The sequence below is a fragment of the Delphinus delphis genome, unplaced genomic scaffold, assembly GCF_949987515.2.
Source record: "Delphinus delphis unplaced genomic scaffold, mDelDel1.2 scaffold_189, whole genome shotgun sequence".
NCBI lineage: Eukaryota > Metazoa > Chordata > Mammalia > Artiodactyla > Delphinidae > Delphinus > Delphinus delphis.
The window spans coordinates 109,533-133,527 of NW_027192810.1; the positions used below are offsets into that span (position 1 = coordinate 109,533).

The window sequence follows — 23,995 nt, forward strand, 5'->3', positions numbered from 1 at the left end:
CGTTCCTGTAGAAACTGATGCCTGAATTTAATGGGTAAGCGGTTGGCCAACTTCACGTACTGCTCCAATGTGACAGTGCTGGGCAGAGGTCCAAGAGGCAGTTCCACTTATGTGTCCAACAAACACATGACTACAGAATAATAAGCCTCTTTCCTTAGCTCAGGTTTATTTTCAGTTGCTTTGAAAGTGGTTGCTTCCTTCTACTCTGATGACATCATACTTTGAACCTGAACACACAGCTCAGTGTATGAGGTGCCTCTGGTCTAACGTGTACCCTCCTAAGGCCGGACACTCACACGCTTTCCTTCCAACCACAGACCAGCTGGGCAGAGACTAGACCTGACTAACACACGCTCGTGCAGCTGGAGGAGTAGCTGCCCTTTCTCCTGGTTCCTCAAAGACCACCTGCCTCAGAATAAAGGGAACCAGCAAATTAAGTTAGACAGCACTTTAAACACAACTCTTACTAATGTCACCACTGATTTATGAAATCAAAATGGCTTAAGCTGGGACTCCCCTGGTGGTCCAGTGGTTAAGACTCTGTGCTGCTAATGCAGGGGGCCTGGATTCCATCCTTGGTCAGGGAACTAGATCCCACATGCTGCAACTAAGACCTGGCACAGCCAAATAAATAAATAAGTATTTTTTAAAAGTCTTAAGCTGACTACAAGTGAAATGGTGATAGGCTGCACTGCACACGATGGGGCTTGAAGCCCGGGTGCCAGAGCCCAATTTCCTAGTTTAGGACATCCTCCCCTCCTAGGACCACCTGTGAAGCTCCTACTTGACTCAGATCTGTGTGCAAAGAATAATTCTGGAGGCACTGATGCCCCTCTTGCTTCCCCCTCCTGTGACACCTCACCAAGGCTAGGCTGTCAGCTCCAGGGAGACGGGGCCTTCATCAAATGACTGAGGGTCTCCTGTGCCTGGACACTTAACATGGAATGAGAGGATGACCACACATCACAAGCTGGACTCTGCCTGAAAACTGAGTCTGGCTACAACAGAGCAAAAGCGGGCAGTGAAATTGTCTCCCCAAGGACCACAGTTCCTCCATCACGGTGGAAAAGCACAAGTGTCCCTAGTACCCTGTGCTAAGTCGTCCGAGCTCCCCTGGGCCCCCACGTGGCTTGGTGATGCTGATGACTTCCTGGAGATAAGACATGGGTCACCTGGGTCCTCACGCATGGACACTGTGCTCTGTGAGGCCTTGGGGAGAGGCTGGGCACCGTTCACGTCAGTTTGTCCCCATATTCTGGACAGAGTCGAGCTGACATTTTTTTAAAGTTATTTTTCATATGTTTTGTGTTGCTCAGTAATAACTAGTCCAAATTTCTTTGAAGAAGAATTTCTTATTAACAAGTGTACAAGCCTAGTTGCAAGTATATGAAGAAATATTTTTTCGGACTCACGACAAAACCAATGGGTCAGCTGTCTGAAGCATCAAAACAAGAGTAGAGCATAATGTAAATAAGAAGTGATAGGTCACATGAACGCTGTCAAACAAAAGCTCAACTTGGACTCAGAATCAAGACATTTTACCAACGAAGAAAGCAACTGAGTCACAATAATGCCTTGTATTTACAGATGTGATTTTTTTAGTCATATATTTTATACACATCAGTGTATACATGTCAATCCCAATGGCCCAATTCATCACACGACCACCCCCCCCGCCGCAGCTTTCCCCTTGGTGTCCATAGGTTTGTTCTCTACATCTGTGTCTCAACTTCTTCCCTGCAAACCAGTTCATCTGTACCATTTTTCTAGGTTCCACATACATGCGTTAATATACGATATTTGTTTTTCCTTTTCTGCCTTACTTCACTCTGTATGACAGTCTTTAGATCCATCCACGTCTCAACAAATGACTCAATTACGTTCCTTTTTATGGCTGAGTAATATTCCATTGTATATATTTACCACATCTTTCTTATCCATTCGTCTGTCGATGGGCATTTAGGATGCTTCCATGACCTGGCTATTATAAATAGTGCTGCAATGAACATTGGGGTGCATGTGTCTTCTTGAATTATGGTTTTCTCTGGGTATATGCCCAGTACTGGGATTGCTAGATCATATGATAATTCTATTTTTAGTTTTTTAAGGAACCTCCATACTGTTCTCCATAGTGGCTGTATCAATTTACATTCCCACCAACAGTGCAGGAGGGTTCCCTTTTCTCCACACCCTCTCCAGCATTTGTTGTCTGTAGATTTTCTGATAATCCCATTCTAACTGGTGTGAGGTGATACCTCATTGTAGTTTTGATTTGCATTTCTCTAATCTTGGCCATCTGTATGTCTTCTTTGGAGAAATGTCTATTTAGGTCTTCTGCCCATTTTTGGATTGGGTTGTCTGTTTTTTTAATATTGAGCTGCATGAGCTGTTTATGTATTTTGGAGATTAATCCTTTGTCCATTGATTTGTTTGCAAATATTTTCTCCCATTCTGAGGGTCGTCTTTTCATCTTCTTTATGGTTTCCTTTGCTGTGCAAAAGCTTTGAAGTTTCATTAGGTGCCATTTGTTTATTTTTGTTTTTATTTCCATTACTCTAGGAGGTGGATCAAAAAAGATCCTGCTGTGATTTATGTCAAAGAGTGTGCTTCCTATGTTTTCCTCTAAGAGTTTTATAGTGTCCGGTCTTACATTTAGGTCTCTAACCCATTTTGAGTTCATTTTTGTGTATGGTGTTAGGGAGTGTTCTAATTTCGTCCTTTTACATGTAGCTGTCCAGTTTTCCCAGCACCACTTATGGAAGAGACAGTCTTTTCTCCATTGTATATCCTTGCCTCCTTTCTCATAGATTAGTTGACCATAGGTGTGTGGGCTTACCGCTGGGCTTTCTATCTTGTTCCATTGATCTATGTTTCTATTTTTGTGCCAGTACCATATTGTCTTGATTACTGTAGATTTGTAGTATAGTCTGAAGTCAGGGAGCCTGATTCCTCCAGCTCTGTTTTTTTTCCCTCAAGACTGCTTTGGCTATTCGGGGTCTTTTGTGTCTCCATACAAATTTTAAGACTTTTTGTTCTAGTTCTGTAAAAAATGCCATTGGTAATTTGATAGGGATTGCATTGAATCTGTAGATTGCTTTGGGTAGTATAGTCATTTTCACAATATTGATTCTTCCAGTCCAAGAACATGCTATATCTCTCCATCTGTTGCTATCATCTTTAATTTCTTTCATCAGTGTCTTATAATTTTCTGCATACAGGTCTTTTGTCTCCCTAGGTAGGTTTATTCCTAGGTATTTTATTCTTTTTCTTGCAATGGTAAATGGGAGTGTTTCCTTAATTTCTCTTTCAGATTTTGCATCATTAGTGTATAGGAATGCAAGAGACTTCTGTGCATTAATTTTGTATCCTGCAACTTTATCAAATTCATTGATTAGCTCTAGTAGTTTTCTGGTGGCATCTTTAGGATTCTCTATGTATAGTATCATGTCATCTGCAAACAGTGACACTTTTATTTCTTCTTTTCCAATTTGTATTCATTTTATTTCTTTTTCTCCTCTGACTGCTGTGGCTGGGTCTTCCAAAGCTATGTTGAATCATAGTGGTGAGAGTGGACATCCTTGTCCTTTTCCTGATCTTAGAGGAAATGCTTTCAGTTTTCCACCATTGAGAATGATGTTTGCTGTGTGTTTCTCGTATATGGCCTTTATTATGTTGAGGTAGGTTCCCTCTATGCCCAATTTCTGGAGCGTTTTTATCATGAATGGGTGTTGAATTCTGTCAAAAGCTTTTTCTGCATCATTGAGATGATCATGTGGTTTTTATTCTTCAATTTGTTAATATGGTGTATCACACTGATTGATTTGCATATATTAAAGAATCCTTGCATCCCTGTGATAAATCCCACTTGATCGTGGTGAATGATCCTTTTAATGTGTTGTTGGATTCTGTTTGCTAGTATTTTGTTGAGGATTTTTGCAGCTATATTCATCAATGATATTGGTCATTAATTTTCTTTTTTTGTAGTATCTTTGTCTGGTTTTGGTATCAGGATGATGGTGGGCTCATAGAATGAGTTTGGGAGTGCTTCCTCCTCTGCAATTTTTTGGAAGAGTTTGAGAAGGATAGGTGTTAGCTCTTCTCTAAATGTTTGATAGAATTCACCTGTGAAGACTTCTGGTCCTGGACTTTTGTTTTGTGGAAGATTTTTAATCACAGTTTCAATTTCATTACTTGTGATTGGTCTGTTCATATTTTCTATTTCTTCCTGGTTCAGTCTTGGAAGGTTATCCCTTTCTAAGAATCTGTCCACTTCTTCCAGTTTGTCCATTTTATTGGCATAGAGTTGCTTGTAGTAGTCTCTTAGGATGCTTTGTATTTCTGCGGTGTCTGTTGTAACTTCTGTTTTTCATTTCTAATTTAATTGATTTGCGTCCTCTCCCTCTGTTTCTTGATGAGTCTGGCTAATGCTTTAACAATTTTGTTTATCTTTTCAAAGAACTATCTTTTAGGTTTATTGATCTTTGCTATTGTTTTCTTTGTTTCTATTTCAGTTATTTTTCTTCTTTCTTTAGGTAGGCTTGTAAACGTATAAACTTCCCTCTCAGAGCTGCTTTTGCCGCATCCCATAGGTTTTGGATCATCGTTATTTCATTGTCATTTGTCCCTAGGTATCTTTTGACTTCCTCTTTGATTTCTTCAGTGATCTCTTCGTTATTTAGTAACGTATTGTTTAGCCTCCATGTGTTTGTGTTTTTTATGTTTTTTCCCCTGAAATTCATTTCTAATCTCATAGTGTTGTGGTCAGAAAAGATGCTTGATATGATTTCAATTTTCTTAAATTTACTGAGGCTTGATTTGGGACCCAAGATGTGATCTATCCTGGAGAATGTTCCATGCACACTTGAGAAGAGAGTGTAATCTGCTGTTTTGGGATGGAATGTCCTGTAAATATCAATTAAATCTATCCGGTCTATTGTGTCATTTAAAGCTTCTCTTTCCTTATTTATTTTCATTTTGGATGATCTGTCCATTGGTGTAAGTGAGGTGTTAAAGTCCCAAACTATTATTGTGTTAGTGTCGATTTCCTCTTTTATAGCTGTTAGCAGTTGCCTTATGGATTGAGGTGCTCCTATGTTGGGTGCATATATATTTATAATTGTTATATCTTCTTCTTGGATTGATCCCTCAATCATTATGTAGTGTCCTTCCTTGTCTCTTGTAACATTCTGTCTTTTAAAGTCTATTTTATCTGATATGAGTATTGCAATCCAGCTTTCTTTTCATTTCCATTTGCATGGACTATCTTTTTGCATCTCCTCACTTTCAGTCTGTATGTGTCCCTAGGTCTGACGTGGGTCTCTTATAGACAGCATATATATCGGTCTTGTTTTTGTATCCATTCAGAAAGCCTGTGTCTTTTGGTTGGAGTATTTATTCCATTCACCTTTAAGGTAATTATCGATATGTATGTTCCTATGACCATTTTCTTAATTGTTTGTTTTTTGTTTTTGGTATGCGGGTCTCTCACTGTTGTGGCCTCTCCCGTTACAGAGCACAGCCTCCAGATGTGCAGGCTCAGTGGCCATGGCTCACGGGCCTAGCCGCTCCATGGCATGTGGGATCTTCCCAGACCATGGCACAAACCCGTGTTCCCTGCATCGGCAGGCAGACTTTCAACTGCTGCGCCACCAGGGAAGCCCATTGGGTTTGTTTTTGTATGTCCTTTTCTTCTCTTGCGTTTCCCACTTAGAGAAATTCCTTTAGCTTTTGTTGTAGAGCTAGTTTGGTAGTGCTGAATTCTCTTAACTTTTGCTTGTCTGTAAACCTTTTGATTTATCCTTCAAATCTGAATGAGATCCTTGCTGGGTAGCATAATCTTGTTTGTAGGTTCTTCCCTTTCATCACTTTAAGTATATCATGCCACTCCCATCTGGCTTGTAGAGTTTCTGCTGAGAAATCAGCTGTTAACCTTATGGGAGTTTCCTTGTATGTTATTTGTCATTTTTCCCTTGGTGCTTTCAATAATTTTTCTTTGTCTTTAATTTTTGTCAATTCGATTACTATGTGTCCCGGCGTGTTCCTCCTTGGATTTATCCTGTATGGGACTCGCTGCGCTTGCCATACTTGGGTGGCTATTTCCTATCCCATGTTAGGGAAGTTTTCGACTATAATCTCTTCAAATATTTTCTCGGGTCCTTTCTCTCTCTCTTCCCCTTCTGGGGTCCTTATAATGTGAATGTTGTTGTGTTTAATAATTTCCCAGAGGTCTCTTAGGCTGTGTTCATTTATTTTCATTCTTTTTTCTTTATTCTGTTCAGCAGCAGTGCATTCCAGCATTCTCTCTTCCAGGTCACTTACCCATTTTTCTGCCTCAGTTATTCTGTTATTGATTCCTTCTAGTGTAGTTTTCATTTCAGTTACTGTATTGTTCATCTCTGTTTGTTCTTTCATTCTTCTAGGTCTTTGTTAAACATTTCTTGCATCTTCTCGATCTTTGCCTCCATTCTTTTTCCTAGACCCTTGATCATCTTCACTGTCATTATTCTGAATTCTTTTTCTGGAAGGTTGCCTATCTCCACTTCAGTTAGTTGTTTATCTGGGGTTTTATCTTGTTCCTTCATCTGGTACATAGCCCTCTGCCTTTTCATCTTGTCTATCTTTCTGTGAATGTGGTTTTTGTTCCATAGGCTGCAGGATTGTAGTTCTTCTTGCTTCTGCTGTCTGCCCTCTGGTGGATGAGGCTATCTAAGAGGGTTATGCAAGTTTCCTGATGGGAGGGACTGGTGGTGGGTAGAGCTGACTGTTGCTCTGGTGGGCAGAGCTCAGTAAAACTTTAATCTGCTTGACTGCTGATGGGTGAGGCTGGGTTCCCTCCCTGTTCGTTGTTTGGCCTGAGGCAATCCAACACTGAAGCCTACCTGGGCTCTTTGGTGGGGCTAAAGGCAGACTCTGGGAGGGCTCACACCAAGGAGTACTTCCCAGAACTTCTGCTGCCAGTGTCCTTGTCCCCACGGTGAGTCACAGCCACCCACCGCCTCTGCAGGAGACCCTCTAACACTAGCAGGTAGGTCTGGGTCAGTCTCCCCTGGGGTCATTGCTCCTTCCCCTGGGTCTCGATGCTCACACTACTTTGTGTGTGACCCCCAAGAGTGGAGTCTCTGTTTCCCCCAGTCCTGTCAAAGTCCTGCAATCAAATCCCACTAGACTTCAAAGTCTGATTCTCTAGGAATTTCTCCTCCCGTTGCCAGACTCCCAGCTTGGGAAGCCTGATGTGGGGCTCAGAACCTTCACTCCAGTGGATGGACTTCTGTGGTATAAGTGTTCTCCAGTCTCTGAGTCACCCACCCAGCAGTTATGGAATTTGATTTTACTGTGATTGCACCCCTCCTACCATCTCATTGTGGCTTCTCCTGTATCTTTGGATGTGGTGTATCATTTTTCATGAGTTCCAGTGTCTTCCTATCGATGATTGTCCAGCAGCTAGTTGTGATTCTGGTGTTCTCACAAGAGGGAGTGAGAGCACATCCTTCTACTCCAGCATCTTGGTTCAGGTCTCATAAAGATGTGTTCTTAACACGCCTTACCAGAATGTCACATGACCTTGTGTGTTGTCATGATCAGGACTTTATATTAAATGATGGAGAAACAGCCACTGAGCATCTAGCATGGAGACACTGTGCTACATACTCTAATATATAACCTCATTTAGTTACACAGTCTCACTGCAAAACAGGTATTACTGTCTCCATTTTGCTGACTTTGAAACCATGCCTTGGGACTTCCTTGGCAGTCCAGTGGTTAAGACTTCACCTTCCAATTCAGGGGCTGCGTGTTCCATCCCTTGTGGGGCAGCTAAGCTTCCCACATGCCTTGTGGCCAAAAAACCAAAACACAAAACAGAAGCAATACTGTAACAAATTCAATAAAGACTTTAAAAATGGTCCACATCAAAAAACTCTTTAAAAAAAAAGAAAGCATGCCTTCCTAAGACTCAAGTGGGCAAGAGGGAGAGCTAACTCAAATGCTCATGTTTTCCACACCACATCAATGAGAAGGACAGCAGACCTTTTCACCATAGACTAGAAGTTCACCATTTCAAGAAATACATCTACTCACTCATGCGAGTCATTAGGAAAAGTCAGAAAATATGTTACTACCACTCTGTACTCAGCCACCAATTAGAAAGAATGGGATGAGGACATTTTATAGAGTATTTACAACCTTAAACATATTATTCAATGTATACTTTCCAAATTAGAGCAAGGAAAACTTGAACAGAAAAGAAAACTTCAACCACACCATTAAACCACCTTTTGGGTTATTTCTACCATGCTAGGGCATTCTGCTAGTTACACAGGTTACCTTTAAAGGCTTAATAAATTAGGGCTAGTAGATTATTATTTACTTTCTTTGGGCAACTGCTCTCCCTAACTCCAGTGACAGTGCTGAGAACGAGACTGTCGACCATGGCAACACTCCCCTCTGGCTGCAGGACTACGTCTGTGAACCACTGAACCAACCACGGTATCCATGCCTCTGGCCACTGTGGCTGATCCAAAGATGAACACAACTCCTCTGGAGTTCCTCCCTGGAATTAATCTACAGGGTAGAGAATGCCCTCTCCTCCTGAGTTAGGAGAATGTGAGCCATGGCTGGACTGATGGCCAGGGGTCCACTCATAAAGAAACAGCCTGGCCTGGAACTTAGGCTGGAGTACGGAGCAGGTGGGAGGGAGGGTGCTGGAAGGGGAGAGAGGGTGAGAGAGTGAGGACGAGAGAGATAAAGAGAGGAGGAGAGAGAGGAGAGGAGGAGGAGGGGCCATTTAAAAGACAGGTGGCGGCCGGCAGGTAGAGACACACCTGACTAACAGCCCCCTCAGCCTGCCCTGCACAGCTGTGGTTAGTTAGGATTTCCACACTCAGGCACCCACAGCCACCTTCCATCCTGCTCTTCTGTGGTTTGACCGTCTAAACAAAGTCTCTCTTTTTGCTTCCAGTGTTTGGAGTGGGGTTTTTATTACCTCCAGTGGCAAACTTAAATTACCTAAGAAAACACGTTCATTACTTTACTAGACTAAGTTCTTATTTCCGTGTCTGCGTCAAATACAATGTGACAAGTCAAATCAGCAAATATGTATGGAAACACCAAAAGGGGGCACTGTGGCCTAGAGGCCCTGAGAGCGACACTGAAAAAGAAGACACAAAACACCATGTCCGAGAAACAAAGACAAATGCAAACATGGAAGAAGTCATGGTATAAAGTAAGAGCAGTACAGGACTATGAAAATATGCAGCCAGTACATATCACAGGAGAAGAGGAGGGAACACTCAGGTTGGGGAGAGCATCCCGTCTGAAGCACATGTCACGTGAAGCCTTGCTCACACTGACATCGGTGTGTCAGGGGTTTAACCCTTCCACTGGCTGCACCCTGTGTCCTGTACATGTCTGGGGGCATCGGAGCATTCCTGAAACACCCTTTCACCTAACTGCAGAGCACGTGCCAGCAAGCTTACACCAGGGCAAGGCTGCCTTCAAGGGTGGGCATTTGTGCAGCACACAGGGCCCCCTCTCAGGGCTCTGCACTTGGTTTAACAGTTTGCTGTCTTGAAATTTTTAATACTTTTTGAATAACAGGCCCGCCGTTTTTATTTCGCACTGTTTCCTTGAAATTTTGTGGCTGGTTTTCCACTAAGGAAAGGGACAAAATTTTGCTACAAACAATTCAGACCAACAGTCTTACTTTTCAAACCAGTCTCTTTGCCAAGAGACGTAATATAGTTTGGAAGTCAGAGGGCAAAGATGCTCTCTCACCTGCCACATGTTCTTCCTTAGCCTTTCACTAAAAGCAAATGATTTAGGAAAATGAGAAGTGTGCAGTGGAGAGCACCTGTCACATGCCAGTTCACAGCACTGCCAAGTTGAAAGTGAAGTCACCAAGGGTGACTCAAAAAGCCCATCGTAATTTTTTTTTAGCAAAGGATGAAGTATAAAAAAAGGATTGGGTTGATTTTATGAGATATTCAGTGGGCATGTCCAATGCATCAACTATCATAAACAGTGGACTGTTAACCATAGTGTTGCCTGGTAACACAACTCTATCTCAGAGAGCACAGGCTGCAAATGGCTGGTCCTTCCCGACATCACCTCCACGGGGGCCTCTCAGCAGCTTCCCTACAAGCCACGCAGTAATGGGAGCTCAAATGACAGTCCCCCTGCCATCTCGCGCCAGGACCTCCAGAGCCACCTCCACAGGGCCTGCGGCCTCTGATGCAATTCACTTCCTCATCATGTGCCCTCAGGGCAGCTGCCCCCCAACACCAGTCTCCTCACTCCTGCCCTGTCCATGCCTATATCCCACCATGTCCACTCTCATCAGGATCGTCTCAGCTCCCTCGCAAAGTGAAACACTGATCCTTCCATTTTGTTCCTGAGTGTGAACGAGCCCCAGTCCCTTTAGGGGCCCAGGCTTAGATCAGAGCTGAAGAAGGCACGTGGGGAGTAGTGGCGTCAGGAAGGGAGGTTGTCTGTGACATGCTGACGTTAAAACCAGTTTCCTCCTCACCGTTGTCCAAACTGAGCAAGCCTTGCTGGGTGAAAAACTGGAAACATACAGCTAAGTCTGAAAGAAATGAACGGTGGTTCAAATGTGCCGTGTTTACACGATTCTCCCTCCTGTCTCACCCGCATGGACTTCTAACATCTCATCTTTTATGTTAACTCCTGGTGATGTGTTTAGAATAAGCTCAGTGTTTTCCTTCTGCTCAGACTGCTCTCTTTTTGCATCCATTGTTCGCTGAAGCAGACTCCCTTCTCTGATGGAGCCTGGGTTCTAGGTAGGTAATTCTGTGAGTGAGCACAAGCCAGGCACAGTCCACATGCTCAGGACGTGTCCGCATTTAACTTCACCTGATTTAAGGATGGATGAGAATCTACTTACAGATGAAGACTAGGCAGGCGAGCGTGGTTTTGTATGTAAGCAAGACCAAAATGAAGATGATAAGCAGAAAACTGTGGAATTTTGTGCTCTGATGAATAAAGTCCCTTAGGAGGTAAGTTTTCTAAAGCAAAGTCCTTGTTAGGGCCAGGATGTTGGAAAGCACACCAACTGGTTCAGGATTAGGGTTTGGTTTCCTTTTCCTTTTTCCTTCTCCCTCCAGATCCAGCTACTTCGGGATGCTGCCGTGCATGGGCCAGCCTGCTTCCTGACTTGGTAACAGGACACCTCTGTGACCTTCATAATCAAGTGACAGAGACTCTATTTCATGTACTTAAGAAGAGAAACTTCCCTTCATTCCTGAAAGAATTTACTTTAGGAAACGTGATATGATCTGATAAGATTCTTGAAAAATCTTTTAAAAAATATTGATCATCAGTTTCTTGGTGACACCTGGGAGAAATTTTGATATGAATGGTGAAATTTTGACAGTATCTAATGAATTGAACAAAAATAAAACCAAACTGATTCGTCTTACCTTATGGTCTTTTGAAGTGAGTGGGTTTGTCATCTCGGCAGTGTTCTTTCACTCTTGTTCTTACCTTGTTTGCTTCTGTGTGGCCTCCTCATCACAGAAGCTGTTTTACCAGAAGGTGGTCCTGGCAAACCATCACTCTAGCTGTCCTTTGTAGCATCACAGCCATTGTGCTGACTTTTCTTACTCAGGCTGCAAATACTGTCTGATCTCAGCACCCTCTCAGACTGGAGACCCAGAGTTAGAACCTAATTTGTCATTCAGGCTATAAAAGTTGGCAATCCCTAATTGGCCACACCCGAGAAAACATGTTTCAAAATGCCACTGTGTAAATGAAAAACACCTACCTCTCTTGTAGAATAAGTTTGTTTTCTTTCTTCCAAAAGTCTTTAAAGTCGGAGCTGAATTCATGCCAGATACTGAAGAAAACATTTGGGGACACTTCCTTCTCTCCAATTTTTGGTCTCATGAAGAAATAGGCTGTAGTCTCCAAAAAGCTGTCAAAGCATGCACACACACACACAAACACACACACACACGTATAAAAGCTATGATTACTTTCCAACATGGGATATTCTTTCCCCATCCAAATGCTGATTTCATTCATGCAGTTATTATTACCAAGAGGACTCAACTCCTCAGGCACCAACAGTAGTTCTCTTAAGGATTCATGTTAGGGTTTTTGGACTCAGATGTTAGCAGCTGACAAGAGTCCTCCATATACTGGTAGCTATCCCTGGTCCAACCATTTGCAAAATTAATCACTATGTGTCCAACCTATTTCAGAAATGAACCTGTAATCAAGTTGGGACATAAGGGAAGTGTTGGGTCTATACTTTCCTTCTAGACTCTAAACAAATGAAATATCGGCTCTTTGTCCCCAAACTAATATGTCTCTATACGTGTATTATACTGCTTCTATACTATGGGCTTCCTACATTGCTGATGGGAAAAAAAAGCAACAGCCCCGGGAGATACTGACAGAGGCTCCCACTGGAGATCATGGCAGCACCAATGAGTGGGTACCAGCAGGGCGGCCAGCATCGTGACAGTGGGTGGCAGTGCCCATCTCCAGAAGGTGCCATCGAGGCTGCTTCATATTACAACTACATGACACTCAGAAGGGTTTCAAAGGGTTATTTGACAAAGAACATACAACTAGTAAGTGGTAGATTTATGCTGCACCTTGACCTGGACCTCCCAGCCTCCAGAACTGTGAGAAGTAAATGTTCACTGTTTAGGCCACCCAGTCTATGGTATTTTCTTATAACAGCCAGAACTAAGTCAAGGACAAATGATCTAGATTCTTCAATACCTAAATGTAAAGGGAAAAAAAAGTCTATTATAAAGACTTAAGAGATATTGTCTGATTATAATGGTTTGAACTTCTTTATATATTGCTTCAAATAAACTGTAAGAAAATAAAATCATTTCTTACATATATGAACTAATTGGACTTTCGAACAGAGACTGGGTATTTGGTGACATTAGGGATTATTATTATTTTTAGTGGTAAAACTGGTGCTTGTTATTTTTTAAAGGGGATTTTTTAGCGACACATATTAAAATATATATGGATGAAATTATACCTGTTGAGGATTTGCTTCACAAACAATATGGGAGGCGGCAAGTGGGCAGGGGTGTAGATGAAACCAAGTCAGGAACTGCTGGGTGATGAGTGCATGATGATCACTGTACATTTTGTTTACCATCTCTAAATCACAGCCAAGTTCCTCACCTGTATGGTCTTTAATCTACCTACCCCTACTTCCTTTAGGCAAGTATCAAATCCATTGTCTATTTCCAGCATCCGAAATCTCTTATTACTAGGTTTTCCTTCTGATCCTAAGAGCATATGAAGATTTCTGCATCTATAAATATTCTCTCATCCATGCAGACTCACTGAAAGACACCATGATTTATATACAGTTGCTTATAATTCAATGCTCCTCTGTCCTCACTTGTTTTGAAATCTGGCTTCATAGGCCACCTTCACTACTTTCTTGCAAGAGTCTCTGATCTAAACCTACAACTTTTAGCAATTTTCATTCTCATGTCCTAAAATAATGGAACCATTACTGTCCTGTTTACTTGAACTTAAGAATGAGAAATTACTAACAGAGCTTTTCTTTTACTCCTTTAGGTTAAACCGATGCAAACTGAATTAAATGTATTATTTCCATTTTCCCTTTATGAAACTCTCAATTATAGGAGACAGCTGAGGTAATGATCACCTATTTCATGGCCTTACTTTGTATTAACTTCAGATTTACAGAAAAGTTGAAAAGATAGTGTTCAAGTATGGCCTCCACTCACCTTCTCCTAATATTAACATCTTACCCAGAAACAATACACTTAACACTGAAAGTGAGAGGAACTCTCTTGGCAGGAGCTACTGCAAACTGCCTTCTGAGTAAAGTAAGAGAAACTGTGTCAATGAGTAGGGACAACAGGTAAGGTGGTCACCCCACTGTGGTGCTGCCTGCTGGCCCCAAGACACACACACACACACACACACATACACGCGTGTGTGTGTGTGTGTGTGTGTGTATTTAATTGAAGTATAGTTTAAGTATAGTATTGTGCTAGTTTCAGGCTTACATCATAGTGATTCAGTTATTTTTTTCAGATTCTTTTCCATTATAGGTTATTATAAAATATTGAATATAGTTCCCAGTGCTATGCAGGGAACTTATAGGTTCTTGTTGCTAATATATTTATATATAGTAGTTTTGTTCCACTTGTAGATGTATTTTGGATGTGTTTGTGTAGGGAGGTGAGCTCCATGTCCTCCTACTCTGCCATTTTGATCCCTCTCTGAGACTGATATACTGACATCAGTTTTAATTTATATAAAGGTCCTGGTGTTGTCTCATAGTTATGTGGGGTGAGGGAAAGAGGGAAAGGAACTGAAATCATACAAAGTAGGCACTCTGACCACCATGGAATTAAATTAGAAGTCAATACCAGTAAAACTAACTGTCCAAATCATTTCTTTACCCTTTCTTCTAGTTTTATTGGGATATAATGGACACACAGCACTGTATCTGTTTAAGGTGTACAGCAAAGTGATTTGATTTGCAAACATCATGAAGTGACACCACAGTAAGTATAGTGAACACCCACCATCTCATATAGATACAAAATTAAAGAAATATTAAAATTTTTTTTCCTTGTGATGAGAACGCTTAGGATACAGCAGGATTAATTGTATTTATCATGTGGTACATTACTTCCCTAGAATGTGTACCTTTTAATTAACCTCATCCAATTCCCATCCCCCCACCCCCTGCCTTTGGTAACCACAAATTGGTTCTCTTTTTCTGAGTTTGTTTGTTTGCAGTATAATTGATTGACAACACTATGTTAGTTCCTATTACATGACACAGTGATTCAGTATTTCTATACATACCAAAATGATCACCACCATAAGTCTAGTTACACAGAAATATATTACATAGTCATTGATATAGTTATTGACTATATTCCCCACACTGTACATTTCATACCTGTGACTCATTTATTTTGCAACTCTTAAGTTTGTACCTATTAATCTCCCTCACCTATTTTTCTCTTCCCCCAACCTTTCCCTTCTGGCAACCACCTGTTTTTTCTCTGTATCTATGACTCTGCTTCTCTTTGTTATGTTGTTCATTTGTTTTGTTTTTAAATTCCACATATAAGTGAAATCATATGATATTTTTCTTTCTACATCTGACTCCTTTTGCCTATGTCCCCAGGGTCAGCTCCAGTTGCCTCTTGCCTCTCCAGGAAGCTCTACAAGATCAGCAGGTGGGTCTGACCCTGGCTTCTTTCAAATTACTGCTCTATTTCCCACAGCCTTCTGGGTCTCCTGAAAGTAAGTCTCACTGGTCATCAAAGCCAAACATTTTGGGGGAGAGGGAAGATGGTGGAAGAGTAAGACGTGGAGATCACCTTCCTCCCCACAGATACATCAGAAATACTTTTACACGTGGAACTGCTCCTATAGAACACCCACTGAATGCTGGCAGAAGACCTCAGACTTCCCAAAAGGCAAGAAACTCCCCACGAACCAGGGTAGGGAAAAAGAAAAATCAGAGACAAAATAATAGGGAAGGGGACCTGCACCAGTGGGAGGGAGCCATGAAGGAGGAAAGGTTTCCACACACTAGGAAGCCCCTTCAAGGGCGGAGACTGCGGGTGGCAGAGGGGGGAAGCTTCGGAGCCACGGAGGAAAGCGCAGGCACAGGGGTGCGGAGGGCAAAGTGGAGAGATTCCCGCACAGAGGATCGGTGCCGACCCACCAGCCCGAGAGGCTTGTCTGCTCACCCGCCGGGGTGGGCGTGACTGGGAGCTGAGGCTTGGGCTTCGGTCAGAGCGCAGGGAGAGGACTGGTGGCGTGAACACAGCCTGAAGGGGTTAGTGCACCACGGCTAGCCGGGAGGGAGTCCAGGGAAAAGTCTGGACCTGCCAAAGAGACAGGAGACTTTTTCTTCCCTCTTTGTTTCCTGGTGCCCGAGGAGAGGGGATTAAGACCGCTGCTTAAAGGAGCTCCAGAGATGGGCGCGAGCCGTGGCTAACAGTGCAGACCCCAGAGACGGGCATGAGATGCTAAGACTGCTACTGCCGCCACCAAGAAGCCTGTGTGCCAGCACAGGTCACTATCCACACCTCCCCTCCCAGGGAGCCTGTGCAGCCTGCCACTGCCAGGGTCCCGGGATCCAGGGACAACTTCCCTGGGAGAACGCACGGCGCACCTCAGGCTGGTGCAACGTCACGCCGGCCTCTGCCGCCACAGGCTCGCCCCGTACCCCTCCCTCCCCCTGGCCTGAGTGAGCCAAATCCCCGAATCGGCTGCTTCTTTAGCCCCGTCCTGTCTGAGGAAAGAATAGACACCCTCAGGCGACCTACACGCAGAGGCAGAGACAAATCCAAAGCTGAACCCCGGGAGCTGTGCGAACAAAGTAGAGAAAAATTTCTCCCAGCAGCCTCAGGAGCAGCGGATTAAATCTCCACAATCAACTTGATGTACCCTGCATCTGTGGAACACCTGAAAAGACAATGAACCATCCCAAATTGAGGAGGTGGACTTTCAGAACAATATATATTATTTTTTCCCCTTTTGCGCTTTTTGTGAGTGTGTATGTATATGCTTCTGTGTGAGATTTTGTCTGTATAGCTTTGCTATCACCATTTCTCCTAGGGTTCTGTCCATCTAATTGTTTTGTTTTGTTTTACTTAAAAATTTTTTTTCTTAATAATTATTTTTTATTTTAATTACTTTATTTTTTATCTTACTTTATTTTATTTTATCCTCTTTCTTTCTTTCTACTTTTTCTCCCTTTTATTCTGAGCCATGTGGATGAAAGGCTCTTGGTGCTCCAGCCAGGAGTCAGTGCTGTGCCTCTGAAGTGGGAGAGCCAACTTCAGAACACTGGTCCACATGAGACCTTGCAGCTCCACGTAATATCAAATAGCGAAAATCTCCCAGAGATCTCCATCTCAACGCCAAGACCCAGCTTCACTCAACGATCAGCAAGCTGCAGTGCTGGACACCAAATGGCAAACAACTAGCAAGACAGGAAAACAGCCCCATCCATTAGCAGAGAAGCTGCCTAAAATCATAAGTCCACAGACACCCCAAAACACACCACCAGACCTGGACTTGCCCGCCAGAAAGACAAGATCCAGCCTCAAACACAGGCACTAGTCCCCTCCACCAGGAAGCCTACACAACCCACTGAACCAACCTTAGCCACTGAGGACAGACACCAAAAACAACGGGAACTACGATCCTGCAGCCAGCAAAAAGGAGACCCCCAAACAGTAAGATAAGAAAAATTAAAAGACAGAAAAACACACAGCAGATGAAGGAGCAAGGTAAAAACCCACCAGACCTAATAAATGAAGAGGAAATAGGCAGTCTACCTGAAAAAAAATTTCAGAATAATGATAGTAAGGATGATCCAAAATCTTGGAAATAGAAGAGAGAAAATGCAAGAAACATTTAAAGGACCTAGAAGAACTAAAGAGGAAACAAGCAACGATGAACAACACAATAAATGAAATTAAAAATACTCTAGAGGGGACCAATAGCAGAATAACTGAGATAGAAGAACGGATAAGTGACCTGGAAAATAAAATAGTGGAAATAACTACTGCAGAGCAGAATAAAGAAAAAAGAATGAAAAGAACTGAGAACAGTCTCAGAGACCTCTGGGACAACATTAAACACATCAACATTCGAATTATAGGGGTCCCAGAAGAAGAAGAGAAAAAAAACTGAGAAAATATTTGACGAGACTATAGTTGAAAACTTCCCTAACATGGGAAAGGAAATAGTTAATCAAGTCCAGGAAGCACAGAGAGTTCCATACAGGATAAATCCAAGGAGAAACAAGCAAAGACACATATTAATCAAACTATCAAAAATTAAATACAAAGAAAACATAGCAACAACAAGCAGCAAGGGAAAAACAACAAATAACACACAAGGGAATCCCTATATGATTAACAGGTGATCTTTCAGCAGAAACTCTGCAAGCCAGAAGGGACTGGCAGGATATATTTAAAATGATTAAGGAGAAAAACCTACAACCAATATTACTCTACCCAGCAAGGATCTCATTCAGATTGGATGGAGAAATTAAAACCTTTACAGACAAGCAAAAGCTGAGAGAGTTCAGCACCACCAAACCAGCTTTACAACAAATGCTAAAGGAACTTCTCTAGGCAAGAAACAGAAGAGATGGAAAAGACCTACAATAAAAAACCCAAAACAATTAAGAAAATGAGAATAGGAACATACATATTGATAATTACCTTAAATGTAAATAGATTAAATGCTCCCACCAAAAGACAGAGACTGGCTGAATGGATACAAAACCAAGAACCATCTATACGCTGTGTACAAGAGACCCATTTCAGACCAAGGGACACATACAGACTGAAAGTGAGGGGATGGAAAAAGATATTACACGCAAATGGAAATCAAAAGAAAGCTGGAGTACCAATTCTTATATCAGGCAAAATAGACTTTTAAACAAAGACTATTACAAGAGATGAAGAAGGAAACTACATAATGATCAAGGGATCAATCCAAGAAGAACATATAACAATTCTAAATATTTATGAACCCAACATAGGAACACCGCAATACATAAGGCAAATACTAACACTCATAAAACGGGAAATCGACAGTAACACATTCGTAGTAGGCGACTTTAGCACCCCATTTCACCAATGGACAGATCATCCAAAATGAAAATAAATAAGGAAACACAAGCTTTAAATGATACAGTAAAAAAGATGGACCTAATTGATATTTATAGGACATTCCATCCAAAAACAACAAAATACACATTTTTCTCAAGTGCTCATGGAACATTCTCCAGGATAGATCATATCTTGGGTCACAAATCAAGCCTTGGTAAATGTAAGAAAATTGAAATCGTATCAAGTATCTTTCCCGACCACAATGCTATGAGACTAGATATCAATTAGAGGAAAAGATCTGTAAAAATATAAACACATGGAGTCTAAATGTTGCACTACTTAATAACGAAGTGATCACTGAAGAAATCAAATAGGAAATAAAAAAATATCTAGAAACAAATGACAATGGAGACACGACCCAAAACCTATAGGATGCTGCAAAAGCAGTTCTAAGAGGGAAGTTTATAGCAATATAATCCTACATTAAGAAATAGGAAACATCTCGAATAAACAACCTAACCTTGTACCAAAAGCAATAAGAGAAAGAAAAACAAAACAAAACAAAAAACCAAATTTAGCAGAAGGAAAGAAATCATAAATATCAGATCAGAAATAAATGAAAAAGAAATGAAGGAAATGACAGCAAAGATCAATAAAACTAAAAGCTGCTTCTTTGAGAAGATAAACAAAGTTGATAAACCATTAGCCAGACTCATCAAGAACAAAAGGGAGAAGACTCAAATCAATAGAATTAGAAATGAAAAAGGAGAAGTAACAACTGACACTGCAGAAATACAAAAGATCATGAGAGAATACTACAAGCAAATCTATGCCAATGAAATGGACAAACTGGAAGAAATGAACAAATTCCTAGACATGCACAACCTGCCAAGAGTGAATCAGGAAGAAACAGAAGAAAGAGAAAATATGAACAGACAAATCACAAACACTGAAATTGAAACTGTGATTAAAAATCTTCCAACAAACAAAAGCCGAGGACCAGATGGCTTCACAGGCAAATTCTATCAAACATTTAAAGAAAAGCTAACACCTATCCTTCTCAAACTCTTCCAAAATATAGCAGAGGGAAGAACACTCCCAAACACATTCTACAAGGCCACCATCACCCTGATACCAAAACCACACAAAGATGTCACACAAAAAAAGAAAATTACAGGCCAATATCACTGATGAATATAGATGCAAAAATCCTCAACAAAATACTACCAAACAGAATCCAACAGCACATTAAAAGGATCATACACCATGATCAAGTAGGGTTTATTCCAGGAATGCAAGGATTCGTCAATATACGCAAATCAATCAATGTCATACACCATATTAACAAATTGAAGGGGAAAAACCATATGATCATCTCAATAGATGCCGAGAAAGCTTTTGACAATATTCAACACCCATTTATGATAAAAACCCTGCAGAAAGTAGGCATAGTGGAAACTTTCCTCAACATAATACAGGCCATATATGACAAACCCACAGCCAACATTGTCCTCAATGGTGAAAAACTGAAACCATGTCCACTAAGATCAGGAAGAAGACAAGGTTGCCCACTCTCACCACTCTTATTCAGCATCATTTTGGAACTTTTAGCCACAGCAATCAGAGAAGAAAAAGAAATAAAAGGAATACAAATTGGAAAAGAAGTAAAGCTGTCACTGTTTGCAAATGACCTGATATATACATAGAGAATCCTAAAGATGGTACGAGAAAACTACTAGAGCTAATCAATGAATTTGGTAAAGTAGCAGGATAAAAAATTAATGCATAGAAATCTCTGGCATTCCTGTACACTAATGATGAAAAATCTGAAAGTGAAATTAAGAAAACACTCCCATTTACTATTGCAACAAAAAGAATAAAATATCTAGGAATAAACCTACCTAAGGAGACAAAAGACCTGTATGCAGAAAATTATAAGAAACTGATGAAAGAAATTAAGGATGATACAAATAGATGGAGAGATATACCATGTTCTTGGATTGGAAGAATCAACATTGTGAAAATGACTCTACTACCCAAAGCAATCTACAGATTCAATGCAATCCCTATCAAACTATCACTGGCATTTTTCACAGAACTAGAACAAAAAATTTCACAATTTGTATGGAAACAGAAAAGACCCAGAATAGCCAAAGCAATCTTGAGAACGAAAAATGAAGCTGGAGGAATCAGGCTCCCTGACTTCAGACTATACTACAAAGCTACAGTAACAAGACAGTATGGTACTGGCACAAAAACAGAAAGACAGATCAATGGAACAGGATAGAAAGCCCAGAGATAAACCCATGCACATATGGTCACCTTATCTTTGATAAAGGAGGCAAGAATATACAGTGGAGAAAAGACAGCCTCTTCAATAAGTGGTGGTGGGAAAACTAGACAGGTACATGTAAAAGTATGAGATTAGAACACTCCCTAACACCATACACAAAAATAAGATAAAAATGGATTAACGACCTAAATGTAAGGCCAGACACTATTAAACTCTTAGAGGAAAACATAGGCAGAACACTCTATGACATAAATCACAGCAAGATCCTTTTTGACCCACCTCCTAGAGAAATGGAAATAAAAATAAACAAATGGGACCTAGTGAAACTTAAAAGCCTTTGCACAGCAAAGGAAACCATAAAAAAAGACGAAAAAACAAACCTCAGAATGGGAGAAAGTATTTCCAAGTGAAGCAACTGACAAAGGATTAATCTCCAAACTCTACAAGCAGCTCATGCAGCTCAATAACAAAAAACAAACAACCCAATCCAAAAATGGGCAGAAGACCTAAATAGACATTTCTCCAAAGAAGATATACAGATTGCCAACAAACACATGAAAGAATGCTCAACATCATTAGTCATTAGAGAAATGCAAATCAAAACTACAATGAGATATCATCTCACACCAGTCAGAATGGCCATCATCAAAAAATCTAGAAACAACAAATGCTGGAGAGGGTGTGGAGAAAAGGGAACACTCTTGCACTGCTGGTGGGAATGTAAATTGATACAGCCACTATGGAGAACAGTATGGAGGTTCCTTAAAAAACTGAAAGTAGAAGTAACATATGACCCAGCAATCCCAGTATTGGCATATACCCTGAGAAAACCGTAATTCAAAGAGTCAGGTACCACAATGTTCATTGCAGCTCTATTCACAATGCCAGGATATGGAAGCAACCAAAGTGTCCACCGACAGATCAATGGATAAAGAAGTTGTGGCACATATATACAATGGAATATTACTCAGCCATGAAAAGAAATGAAATTGAGTTATTTGTAGTGAGGTGGATGGACCTAGAGTCTGTCATACAGAGTGAAGTAAGCCAGAAAGAGAAAAGCAAATACCGTATACTAATACATATATATGGAATCTAAGAGGAAAAAAAAACTTCATGAAGAACTTTGGGGTAAGACATGAATGGAGACGCAGACCTACTAGTGAACGGACTTGAGGATATGGGGAGTGGGAAGGGTAGGCTGTGACAAAGTGAGAGAGTGGTATGGACATATATACACTACCAAACGTAGAATAGATAGCTAGTGGGAAGCAGCCACATAGCACAGTAAGATCAGCTCGGTGCTTTCTGACCACCTAGAGATGTGGGATAGGGAGGGTGGGAGGGAGGGAGACGCAAGAGGGAAGAGATATGGGAACATGTGTATATGTATAACTGATTCACTTTGTTATAAAGCAGAAACTAAGACACCATTGTAAAGCAATTATACTCCAATAAAGATGTTAAAAAAAAAAAAGCCAAACATTTTGGGGGCTTGTCTTCTTGGTGCAGGAGCCCCAGGCTGGGGATCACAGGATGGGGCTTGGTCTCCTCACCCTTTGGGGAACACCTCTGCCATTGTAATTATTCTCCTCTTTGGGGTCAGCCACTCGGGGGTATGGGTCTTGACTATACCACATCTCTGCCCCTCCTACCTGCCTCTTTCTGGCTCCCTCTTTATATCTTTAGTTGTAGAAGCTCTTTTCTCCTCATCTTTCAGTTTTTCTCATCAGTAGATGTTCTGTAAATAGCTGTAATTTTGGTGTGTCCATGGCAGGAAGTAAGCTCAGTGTCTTCCTACTCTGTCATCTTACCCATATTCCAAAGCCTCCAAATCATTTCTAAACAATTCACAGGTCAAATAAAATATCTCAAGGGAAATTAGAAAATGTTTTGAACTGTAAGTACAACATATCAAAATTTGTAGGATGTAGTTAAAGAACTCAGGTGAAAATTTATAGCATAAAATGTTCTTAGAAAAGAAGAAACTTCTAAGATCAGTAAGATTTCACCTTAGAGAACTAGAGTAAAAAATACAATTTAAGCTCAAAGCAAGCAGAAGAAAAGAAGTAAAAATTAGAGCAGATATAAATGAACTAGAAAAAAAGAAAAACAATGGAGAAAAATCAGCAAAACAAAAAGCTGATTTTTGGAAAAGATCAATAAAATTGATTAACCTCTGGTCAGGTTAACTAAAGAAATAAGAGAAAAAAGCACAAATTAGTAATGTAAATAATGAAAGAAGGGTTATCACTATTAATCCCATGGACATTTAAAGGAATGTTATGAATAATTCTTTGCCAACAATTTTGATAACTTAGATAAAATATATCAATTCTTTGAAAGACATCAGCTACTAAAACTTTCTTCAGACATCTCCATCTATTAAATAAATTAAGTCAATAATTAATAACCTTCCAAAAAGAAACCATAAGATCTAGGTGGTTTTTCTAGTGAGTTTTCTACCAAATCTTTATAGAAAAGTTAAATCTCTTCCAGAAATTAGAAGCAGAAGAAAGAGTTCCTAACTCATTCTATATGGCCAGCAATTGCCTAATACCAAAACAAGATAAATACATTACAAGAAAAAAAGTACAGGCCAATATGTCTCTTGAGCATAGATACAAAAATTCTCAACAGAATACTAGCAAATAGAATTCAACATGAATAAAAATTGTTTTACACCATGACAAGTGATGTTTATTCTAGTTATGCAAGATGGGTTCAATATTCAAATAAAAAAATGTAATCTACCACATGAACAAGCTAAACGAAAAAAATCATGTAATGATATCAACTGGTGCAGGAAAAACATTTCACAAAATCTAACACCATGATAAAAACTCTCAGCAAACTAGGAATAGAGAACTTCCTTGAATTGAGGAGGAACATCTACAAAAAACCCTAGAGCTAACACCATACTGAATAGTAAGAGACTGAATGCTTTCCTCCTAATAGTGGTAATAAGGCTAGGGCGCCCTCTTTCACTTCTATTTGCACCATACTGGAAGTCTTAGCTAATACAACAAGACAAGAAAAGTAAATAAAAGGCATACAGATTGGGAGGGGAGAAATA

The 23,995-nt window shown here is 40.7% G+C and overlaps 1 protein-coding gene across 1 annotated transcript in view; it reads right to left on the reverse strand.

The window, feature by feature from the left end:
- LOC132419366 (formin-2-like) overlaps positions 1-23,995 on the reverse strand; it is a 312,831-nt gene that overhangs the window by 17,970 nt on the left and 270,866 nt on the right. Inside the window, exon 16 of the mRNA XM_060003288.1 lies at positions 11,777-11,926. Coding sequence (XP_059859271.1) covers positions 11,777-11,926 — 150 coding nt within the window. The remainder of the gene's footprint in view (positions 1-11,776; positions 11,927-23,995) is intronic.